The 11,795-nt window shown below is 33.8% G+C and overlaps 2 protein-coding genes across 2 annotated transcripts in view; both read left to right on the top strand.

The window, feature by feature from the left end:
• Positions 1-1,903, top strand: part of LOC107607747 (TMV resistance protein N-like) — a 13,853-nt gene extending 11,950 nt beyond the window's left edge. Inside the window, exon 3 of the mRNA XM_021106322.1 lies at positions 927-1,903. Within this exon, the coding sequence (XP_020961981.1) occupies positions 927-1,615 (689 nt within the window). The 3' untranslated portion in view covers positions 1,616-1,903. The remainder of the gene's footprint in view (positions 1-926) is intronic.
• Positions 7,064-9,218, top strand: LOC107607746 (probable WRKY transcription factor 19). The gene is made up of 4 exons (XM_021106321.1): positions 7,064-7,669; positions 7,773-8,048; positions 8,179-8,982; positions 9,103-9,218. Exons 1-3 carry the CDS (start codon positions 7,547-7,549, stop codon positions 8,974-8,976), a joined length of 1,197 nt encoding a protein of 398 aa, XP_020961980.1. The 5' UTR covers positions 7,064-7,546; the 3' UTR covers positions 8,977-8,982; positions 9,103-9,218.

Genomic DNA, 11,795 nt, shown 5'->3' with positions numbered 1-11,795 from the left:
ACAAACTTGAAAGGAAATTATTTTTGTGGATAATAAATAGAGTACAAACTTCATGTGTAATTTAACAGATTATCATTATTGATACTTTAAAATTCATCAGTAATATTATATTAACTAATTATTGCTAGTAGTTTTTTTTTCATTTTTTAAAAACGAAACTCATAATTCAGTTCGGTCATATTTTGTTGTAGAGAAGATCATTTGATAAAAATATCAGCTATGTTATGTTTAATAATTAATATATTTTGAGATATTGATAATATCTATACTCTATAGCAGCACTTAAGACTCATAGATACGACGCTCAATCCAGGTGGTGGCTTGTAATTGTAATTACGCTTGTAGTTTTTGGTTAAAAATAGAGTATTCTAAATTAATTTTAGACATTAATTTGGGCCAGATTCAAATTTTATTCCCGTTAATATATAGTTGGAATGCTAAACTAACACTTAATAATATATATCAATACAATTTAAAATTTAAATGGCAATTTAGGATGAATATGAATTTATATTTTTTAATTTAAGGGGTCAAAAGAGATTTAATTTATTAATAGGTCTCGTACGAACTATTACGAGTGGAATAGAGTTGATCCTAATGGTTGTTAATAGAATAATCTTGGATTGATTTTTGTTTCTATTTTTTTGTTTTTCTGATTAGTTTTTTTTGTATTTTTTGTTGCTCCACCTAGGTGTGTTGAGCTCCTTTCTTCAAAAAACATTGATGCGCACTGAAAATTTTAGGAATCAAATTAGACACTACTTCTAATATTAACTATGATGATTCAATCAAATTTCTCCCATAATCATAAAACATGTTATAAAAGATGATAAATCCTTGTCAGAGAGGAAATTGGGCAGAATTTATCGTATATATGGTGCAACATTGCTATAAGTAAATAAAGTATGAAAAAACATCATGTTGAGAACCGGAGTTTATCAAGGTTATTGTTAGAGACACTGCCGGCAGATTACCGTTGCCTGAACCAACTGATCATGTAGTTGGATTGGATACTCGCTGTGAAGAAGTAAAATCACGGCTAGATATTGAATCTAATGAAAATGTTTGCATGTTGGGAATTTATGGACCTGGTGGAATAGGCAAAACCACATTGGCCAAATGTCTATTCGACAAGATCAAGCGGCAGTTCGAAGCTTCATGCTTTCTTGCTAATGTCAGAGAAAAATCTGAAAGTCGTGAAAGTTTAGAAAGTCTGCAAAAGTCACTTTTAGATGACATGGGTGAGGAGACAATAACTGAGTTTGGAAGTGAATTTAAGGGAGGATCTGAAATCAAACGAAGGCTTCACCACAAAAGAGTACTTCTAGTTCTTGATGATGTTAATTCAATAACGCAACTAGAATCACTGGCTGGAGGGCATGATTGGTTTGGTTCAGGCAGCAAAATCATTGTAACAACAAGGGATACTGATGTGATAGACAAGCATGTGATGGGTGATGTTGTCACCAAGAAATACAAGATGGAGGAGCTAAATGATGATGATTCCTTGGAACTCTTTTCTTGGCATGCTTTCAACAGCAAGGAGCCTGCAGAGAACTTTAAAAATGTTTCAAGAAATGCAATAAGTTATGCAAAGGGCTTTCCACTGCTTTAGAAGTAATAGGCTCCCATTTAGGGGGTTTTACAAGTGTGGATAGTTGGGAAGATGAATTGGACAAGTATAGAATTGATCCAAGTATTCAAGGAGTACTTGAAAGAAGCTACGATAGCTTGTATGAACTTGACAAGAAAACTTTCTTGGACATTGCTTGTTTCTTCAAAGGAGAGAAATGGGAGTATGTTAAAAGGGTATTGAAAGCTTGCGACTTCTACCCAGTTGTTCGAGTGTTCATTAGTAAATGTCTCATCACTGAAGAGTATTTACAAATTAATATATTAATATTAAATATAAACGGTTAAATAATTACCGTTTATGGTTTAACTCTTTTTCTAATGGTTGTGTATCTACATATATATATTTTATGAATGCTTGTTAGTGTATGTTAAGTGTTAACGGTACTTTGTACCTATTCAAGAAATAATAAAAAAGTCATATCTTTTCATTATGTAACCATTCAATAATCAAAGGTTACATCTGTTCAAAAGCTACGTGACTCTTGATTTACGTGACTTTTGATTCTAATACATACAGCATATATATATGAATTACCCACTATTTAATGGTGTGTGTAACAAAAGGGAAAATAACAAGTACTAAGTGTACATGTGATTTTAACTATTGAGAGTTTTCTTTGTTCAAGAGAGTTAAGAATTTCTTATTATTGCTAACTAAGAAATTCATTGGTTTCATTGTATCCTGGGAGAGTATTGTCATCAACCCTATAGCAACTAAGTGTGGGGACAAATATCTCTTTAAAGAAAGCGATCTAATCGTGCCTTGAAACCATAACACAAATATAAGATTTTGTCATCTTCTCATACCATAACCACAACAATTTTAGAGAGATATTTCTTGAAGATGGCACAAGATCAAAACACTATGTTCAAGGTCATGAATCAAGAGTTTGTCAAATTAGATCGCTTTGATGGAACGAACTTCAACCGTTGGAAAGACAAGATGATGTTTCTTCTTTCAGTTCTCAATCTTGCATATGTGATTGACTCAAAGACTACACCAATTGCCGATGCCGCTGAAAATTCCACACCGGAAGAGAAAGAAAAGATTGTTCAATTGAAAAAGAAACGTGATGAAGATACTTTTGCATGTCGAGGTCATATTCTCAATACTTTATCCGACCGACTCTATGATCTCTACATGTCAATTCAATCACCATTAGAGATTTGAAAATCTTTAGAAGAAAAGTACAATACCGAACGACAAGGAACAGATAAGTTTATTATGATGAAATATTTTGAATTTATTATGAATGATACTATACCTGTCATGGATCAAATTCATGAATTACAAATCCTTGTAAGTAGACTTCGTGATCTACAAGTGGTGATCCCTGAATCATTACAAGTTGGAGCAATTATCTCAAAATTGCCTTCATCTTGGAATGGTTATAGGAAGAAAATTTTAAATCTTGGTGAGGACTTCACAATTGAGAAATTACTAAGGCATATACGTATAGAGGAGGAAACTCGAAAACGTGATGCTGCGTATCTTTCTCAGCGTTCTAAAGTGAATCATATTGATGAAAATAACATCAATAAGAAGAAAAGAAAGTTCTCTAAAGATTCAAAGCAAGATAAGAAGAGACAAAGAGAGTGTTATCATTGTCACAAGAAAGGACACTATATCAAAGAATGTAGACTTCTGAAAAAGGAAGCACCAAAGACCAACTTAGTGGAAGAGAAGGATCTAATTGCTATGGTTGTAGAAAAAGTACAAAACATGCATATTGGCATGGTTACAGAAGTCAACATAGCAATACAAGGAAAATCACTTGAGTGGTGGTTAGATTCTGGGGCTACTGTTCACGTTTGCAATGATCGCAACCAATTCAAAACATATGAAGAAGTGAACAATAGAGAAGTCTTGATGGGCAATGACAACTCAGCCAAAGTTTGTGGTCAAGGAAGTGTGGAATTAAATTTTACATCTGGAAAGAAATTAAGTTTAATAAATGTAATTCATGTTCCAGATTTGAGAAAAAAATTTAGTTTCTGTTAGTCTCTTGTGTAAGAAAGGATTCAAAGTTGTAATGGAATCCGATAAAGTGATCTTGCTTAAGAATGATGTATTCATAGGAAAAGGATATTATACTGAAGGCATGTTTAAACTTAGTATTAATAAAGTGAATGTTTCCTTGTATGTTGTTGATTCTTGTGATTTATGGCATAGTAGATTAGCACACTTAAATTACAAATCAATTTAATATATGCAAAAGAATAACTATATTGATCTTAGTAACAAGGACTTTAATAAGAAATGTGATATTTGCATACAATCTAAAATTACTAAGAAACCTTTTCCTAAGGTTGAAAGAAATACACATTTATTAGAATTGATTCATAGTGATATTTGTGAGCTAAATGGCAATATTACTAGAGGAGGAAAAAGATACTTTATAACCTTCATTGATGATTGTTCTAGATTTACTTATGTGTATTTGCTTAGAAATAAAGATGAAGCTTTTGAAATGTTTAAGAAATATAAAATGGAAGTAGAAAATATGCATGATAAGAAAATAAAAGTTCTTCGTAGTGATCGAGGTGGAGAATATTTTTCTAATGAATTTGATCACTTTGTGAATTACATGGTATTGTGCATGAATCTTCCGCTCCATATACTCCGCAACAAAATGGTTTGGCGGAAAGAAAAAAAAACCGTACCTTAGTGGATATGGTTAATTCAATGTTACTAAATGCAAAATTGCCTTACAATTTGTGGGGTGAAGCATTATTGACATCATGTCATATCCATAATAGGATACCATCAAGACATAGAAAGGTTTCTCCTTATGAAATTTGGAAAGGAAAGAAACCTAATTTAAATTTTCTTAAAGTATGGGGGTGTTTGGCTTTTTATCGAGTTCCTGATCAAAAGAGAACCAAATTGGGGCCAAGAGCCATAAAAGGCACTTTTATAGGATATGCTCAAAATTCTAAAGCATATAGAATATTAGACTTAGTGTCTAATGTAGTTGTTGAATCAAGAGAAGTAGAATTTATTGAAAATAAATTTATCAATGATTCAACTTCTAATTCAGAGTATCCCCAAAATGATACTAATATTTCACACGAAATAAATAATCAAAATAATAAACGTCTAAGCGACAAAGAATTTATTGAACCAAGGAAGAGCTTGAGAGTAAGAAAAGAAAAGGACTTGGGTCCAGATTTTATTTCTTCTCAGGCTATCACCTTTTTGGTTGAAGGAACTAGGAATTCTGTAACAAACAAGATTCCTATTGTTATGAACATAGAGGGTGATCCTCAAACATTCAAAGAGGCTATGGCTTCAAGGGATTCTGCTTTTTGGAAAGAAGCAATAAATGATGAAATGGACTCAATATTATCTAACAATACTTGGGTCTTGGTTGATTTGCCTCCAGGATCAAAGCCTATAGGATGTAAGTGGGTATTTAAAAAAAAAGTATAATACTGATGGTTCATTACAAACCTTTAAAGCAAGGTTAGTGGCCAAGGGGTTTAGACAACAAGAAGGTCTAGACTATTTTGATACCTACGCACCTGTGGCAAGAATGACTTCTATTAGGGCTCTTATAGCATTAGCATCCATACATAAGCTTCATATACATCAAATGAATGTTAAAACGGCTTTTCTAAATTGAGATCTTAATGAAGAAATTTATATGGAGCAACCGGAAGGCTATGTGCTACCCGGAAATGAAAAGAAAGTTTGCAAATTAATTAAGTCTTTGTATGGTCTAAAACAAGCGCCTAAACAATGGCATGAGAAGTTTGATTCAGTGGTGTTATCAAATGGCTTCTCACATAATAGTGCGGATAAATGTATTTACTCAAAATTTACTAAAGATTATGGAGTAATTATTTGTTTATATGTTGATGATATGTTAATCATCGGAACAAATTTAGAAGGAATTCGTATAACGAAGGAGTATCTAACTTCTAAATTCAAGATGAATGATTTGAATGAAGTTGATACAATATTAGGCATAAAGGTGCATAAGAATGAAGTTGGCTTTACTTTAAGTTAATCTCATTATATTAAAAAGGTATTGGAAAAGTTTGATCATCTCACAATTAAAGAATCCAATACGCCGTATGATCCTAATCTTAAATTAGAAGGAAACATGGGAAAACCTATAGCACAATTAGAATATGCTAGTGCTATAGGAAGTTTAATGTATGCAATGCATTGTACTAGACCTGATATAGCATTTGCTGTGTACAAATTATCAAGGTTTACAGGAAAGCCTAGCAATCAACATTGGAAAGTTATAACAAGAGTTCTTGGTTATCTCAAGAAAACCATAAACTTGGGATTACATTATAGTGATTATCCCGCAGGTTTAGAAGGTTATTCCGACGCAAGTTGGATTACAAATCTTAGTGATAACAAATCCACTTCAGGATGGATTTTCACCATAGGTGGTGGAGCAATAAGTTGGACCTCAAAGAAACAAACATGTATTACACATTTTACTATGGAGGCTGAGTTTGTAGCTTTATCAGCCGCAGGTAAAGAAGCGAAATGGTTAAGAAATTTGTTATATGATATAAAGCTGTGGCCACAGCAGACGACAGCCATTTCAATCTTCTGTGATAGTGAATCAACCATGTCTCGAGCATATAATAAGGTTTATAATGGAAAGTCTAGACATATAAGTTTGAGACATGAATTTGTGAGGCATTTAATAGATGATGGTGTAATTACCATCACTTATGTAAGATCTCAAGAAAATTTAGCAGACCCTTTGACTAAAGGTTTGTCAAGGGATAAAATCAAAGAGACTACTGTTAAAATGAGATTAAAACCTATTATTGCTAAATGATGGGAACCCAACCTTATTCTAGTAGACCACTAGTTTCAAGGTTTAATGGGTGACAACAAGTTATTTAGCAATTGGAGCACTAAGGTATAGGATTTAGTGCTATTTACAATAAATTAGGAGGGTGAGTTAAAACTCTTAATGGAATGATAATATTATTTATCAAAAGATTCCACCTATATGAATATAGGAGTGGTGTCGCTCTAATCGAGAATTTTAGAGGTTTTATTCTCGTAAATATTCATGAAACCAGGATGAGCACAAGGCCATATAAGTGCTTAAAATTATAAACTCTTGAACTTGGAGGGTGTAAGTAATGTGTGTGATTTTTGGTACTAGCATATGGAGTATATGTTTAATCAATTAAACACCTATAACTTCGTTAGAACTTTAAAATTTACACTAAAAGAATGTTTAATTTTAGTGATACATTCTTTATGCATATACTTGTATAATATTTAAATTTTGTAAATAGTGGGGAATTGAAGAGTATTTACAAATTAATATATTAATATTAAATATAAACAATTAAATAATTACCGTTTATGGTTTAACTCTTTCTCTAATGGTTGTGTACCTACATATATATATATTTTATGAATGCTTGTTAGTGTATGTTAAGTATTAACGGTACTTTGTACCTATTCAAGAAATAATCAAAAAGTCATATCTTTTCATTATGTAACCATTCAATAACCAAAGGTTACATCTGTTCAAAAGCTACGTGACTCTTGATTTACGTGACTTTTAATTCTAATACATACAGCATATATATATATATGAATTACCCACTATTTAATGGTGTGTGTAACAAAAGGGAAAATAACAAGTACTAAGTGTACATGTGATTTTAACTATTGAGAGTTTTCTTTGTTCAAGAGAGTTAAGAATTTCTTATTATTGCTAACTAAGAAATTCATTGGTTTCATTGTATCCTGGGAGAGTATTGTCATCAACCCTATAGCAACTAAGTGTGGGGACAAATATCTCTCTAAAGAAAGAGATTTAATCGTGCCTTGAAACCATAACACAAATATAAGATTTTGTCATCTTCTCATACCATAACCACAACAATCACTGTAAATCAAAATGGCTGCTTGGAAATGCATAATCTAGTGCAAGACATGGGCAAGGAGATTGTAATGAGTGACTCGCCAACAAACCCTGGTGAACGTAATAGATTATGGTCTCATAAAGACATTCTTCAGGTTCTCAAAGATGACACAGTAAGAAATTCAATCAACCCCCTGTCAGTTACCGTATTTTTTACACCTACAGATATTATAATACTTGAGTAATTGTTGCTAATTCTCTGCATGTGTTTTATAGGGAAGTAGTTCAATTGAAGGAATAATGCTTCACCCTGCTACCCATGAAGAAGTAGATCATTGGATTACTACTGCCTTTGACAAGATGGAAAACCTTAGGATTCTAATTGTTCGGAATACAATATTTTCAACAGCTCCAAGTCGTCTTCCAAATAGTTTGCGACTATTGGAGTGGAAAGGGTATCCATCAGAGTCATTCCCACTTGATTTTCATCCCAACAAAATTGTTGACCTCAAGCTACCTCACAGTACTCTTAAATTGGAAAAGTCATTTCAGGTACACACCTTTCTAATTTACACACCTCATAAAAGCGGGTCTTTTTTGAATTCTTTGTTAAAGCAAGCATTGAATAAAACTTGGTATTATTGAACATGATGATGATCAATTTATTCATCTTTCATTGCAGATATTTGAGGATTTGACATTTATCAATCTCTCCCAATGTCAGTCCATTACACTAATTCCCAATGTGTCTGGAGCAAAAAGCTTGAAAGTCTTCACACTAGACAGATGCCATAAGTTGGTAAAGTTTGATGAATCTGTTGGGTTTCTGCCAAATCTTGTGTACTTAAGTGCCTCAGAATGCAGGGTGCTTCGTAGTTTTGTGCCAAGAATGTATTTGCCATCTCTCGAAGTGCTTTCATTTTACTTTTGTAAGAAACTTCAGAACTTCCCAGATGTCATGCAAAAGATGGATAAGCCATTAAAGATTTACTTGGCAAATACTGCTATCAAAGAGTTCCCAGATTCCATTGGTAATCTTATAGGGCTTGAGCATATAGACATTTCAATATGCAGAGGACTCAAAGATCTAACAAGTAGCTTCTTCAAGTTGCCGAAACTTTTCACATTAACCGTTGAGGGATGTTATCATCTTAGAAGATCATTTAAGAGGTTCAAAGAGAGCCATTCCACATTAGATGACTGCCCAAATATAAAGAGACTGAACTTCACTGGTGCCAATCTATCAGATGAAGATCTTCATCCAACTATTCAGGTTCTTCAAAAGTTGGAAGACGTCAATGTATCACACAAAGATTTTGTATCCCTCCCAAATTGCATCGAACGATCTTTGCACATAAAATGTCTTGATATGAGTTATTGTAAGAATCTTAAGACAATTTCAGAACTGCCATCAAGCATTCAAAAAGTAGATGCAAGATATTGCTTATCCTTAACTTCAGGGTCCTCAACTGAACTGTGATCTAAGGTATCTTTCCACTCCCCATAACCTTTTCAGATTGATTTTTCAATGTGCAGTTCCTTTTAGACTGATTACGGGTTATATTTTACGTGTAAATGTTGGTATATTTGTGTTTTGATATCACAGGTTTTGCTAGAGACCGAAAGAATTCAAATTGTGATGCCAAAAAAGGATATTCCCAATTTGTTTGACTGCGATTCCAGTGAAGGTATTCCTCTGTTTTGGGCTCGCGGAAAGTTCCCTGTTGTTGCTTTAGCATTCATGTTTGGGAGATCCACTGTGAGCAACAGTGTTGCTGAGACAAGGACTGACATCCTGGGTTTCTTCCCTCAAATTGGTTCATCCATCTCCGCCATTGTTCGCCTTCACTTGTTCATAGGTGGCAAACAAATATTTCCAAAGGATTCCAAATATTTCAGTGTTGGGGAAGATCATGTACTACTTTTTGATCTACGTGCTTTGTTCAGTAACGAAGAGTGGCATGGTCTTGATGCGTATCTTGGAGTTGGAGACGATGGTTGGAAAGCCATTCAGGTTCAATGTGAATCACCCTTAACTCTCAGCCATTGGGGTGTGTATGTGTATAAGCAAGACACTAACTCGGTTGATATTCAATTCAAGAATCCCAATCCCAAATCTCCGTTATCCGACTTGGTTCCAAAAAGAAGTCCGCATGAACCCCAGGAAAGTATAATGAGACAAGTGGCAGAAAATTTGAATCCAAGAGAATTACTTGGTGACTATTTGCCTCTTGTAGAGTTAACAGAAGTTCCCTCTTTTACATCGGCATTGCTGAGATCGTTGAGGACTGGTAAGGCTGAAACAACAATGCCGGAATCTTCGGCCTATGGTGCAAGCTTAAAGCAGGAACATGAAGAATCTAATTGGAATGTTTCGAGGGTGATGAACCTGATAAAGGATGATGTGCCTAGAGATATTGCTGATGCATACTCTAATGAAATACGAGAAGCATGGCGATTTGTAGAAGAAATGATGAGGGCACGCATGGAATTGTTGAAGGAAAAGGGCCAAGAGAGGATGGATATTGATATGGCAATCGTTTTAGAGCAACAGCGTTCTGGAAAACCTCCGTCCCGTCGTTATTGGGGAAGACTGCACATAAAGCATGAAGAGATAACCGCCAAAGCAATTTTGAGGAAGACAACCCAACTAGCGTGGGGATTTTGGAATCCCGGCAGTACAACGATAAAAGAGAAGGCAACCGCTGTTCTCTTGAAATGCACGGGCCAAGGGGAATCGTCAGAAGAAGAAAATAATGATACTGTGTTGGAAGAATTATTAAGCTAGATAGAGGAATATGCTATGCGCTTCAATACGTCATATGGGAAGATGAAGGCATGTATTATCTTAACTGACGATGCTGATGATCTCATTTCTGAAGAATATACATCGGAATTCATGCTTATCAGAGGAAAAGAAAATGCGGAGATAAGAGGGATGTCACAATGGGGAGGGTTTGAATTGTTGATATATGAAATGATGAGAGCATCAGGAACAAATATGTTTGGATCGGTAGAGTCCGAACCTCGCTTCGAGAAGACACCTTACGGGAAAATAAGGGTGGAGAACTAAGCTCAGTGCAGAAGCCAGATGATGCTCAAGCCTCAAAGCTCAAATAATATGCTTCAGGTACTTGCTTGGCGTATTTGAATATAAGTATTTCTGTTTTGGATCATTATTTTTATATTTATATCAGCTGTTGTTGTCTTATTCGCTGGTTATAAGTGTGTATGTTGTGTGTTGTTCTTGTTCTTGTGTTGTTTGCATGTTGAGTTTCTTTTATAACTATTTATTTTGCGGTGGAAACTCAGGTGTAGTCGACTTCACGTGAAGTTGATATTTGAGAGTTGTTAGATGATTTGACTCATTTAACTAAATTTTCATATAACGGCTCTCAGCTATCAACTTTACGTGCTGAGTTTTCACGTTATTTTGGTTATGTTTCATTTGTGTTTTTCCATCAATGTAATGGACCTCGTGAAGACGTGTATCAAGTATGAACTTGGTTTTAGCTTCAGCTTCTTTTCCCCTTTTCCTTTTTTATATTACTTTGTCATCTCCAAACCAACACACCCGACCACCAATCCCCACACCTGGGGCCTCCTTTTCTCTCTCTTTTTCTTGTCTCTTCTCTTTCTTTTAATCATTTTGGTCTCTTCTCTTTATTTGTTTATTTTTTGGATTTTCTTTCTGTAAATATATGTGTATGGATAAACTCAAATATTTTAGAGGAGGAGTACTAGGGGTCAGTAATTTTTGTGATTTGTAACCATCAAGTAGTTATTAATGATGTTTTTAATGGTGTGAAATTTCATCCAATAGTGTAGGATTACTCACTTTTCTTTTGTTGATTACATGCTGGCCAAAATTTAATAAAGTTGCTGACGCCCTAGAATTTTCCAAAACGAAAATGTCAGTCTAATAATATCATAGAGTTTAGTATATAAGTCTCAGTTAATTCTTTTAAGAATTATAACTTAAGTATCTCTCATATAAGTGTTAGAATACTTCTTTTAAGTATAAGATTTCATAAAAATATATTGAAAATTGATTCATAAACAAAGGTTTTGAAAAATACTGGTCTAAACGTTTTTAAAACATAGAGAATGTCAAAAGTAAAAGGAAGAATCGATTGTATATTCATTAGTGAAAGAACTGATTCTCTTTTGATTACAAAATGGGAAAAATTTTGTAAGCTTAAAGAATTGATTCTCCAAGTTAGAAATCGATTCTTAAGACTACGAAATCAATATTAGATAAAAAAAAGTTTTAATTATTTATATAACAACTAATAATAA

Source organism: Arachis ipaensis, chromosome B07 (assembly GCF_000816755.2).
Source record: "Arachis ipaensis cultivar K30076 chromosome B07, Araip1.1, whole genome shotgun sequence".
NCBI lineage: Eukaryota > Viridiplantae > Streptophyta > Magnoliopsida > Fabales > Fabaceae > Arachis > Arachis ipaensis.
The sequence above is the reverse complement of the archived record's forward strand: the minus strand, read 5'-3'. Positions and strand labels throughout refer to the sequence as shown.

Excerpts from the sequence above, each read along its gene's own strand:
- LOC107607746 (XM_021106321.1), top strand. The coding sequence starts at position 7,547 with ATGCATAATCTAGTGCAAGACATGGGCAAGGAGATTGTAATGAGTGAC. Across the intron at positions 7,670-7,772 it reads AGGTTCTCAAAGATGACACA|GGAAGTAGTTCAATTGAAGG; the intron begins GTAAGAAATTCA and ends TGTGTTTTATAG. Across the intron at positions 8,049-8,178 it reads AATTGGAAAAGTCATTTCAG|ATATTTGAGGATTTGACATT; the intron begins GTACACACCTTT and ends CTTTCATTGCAG.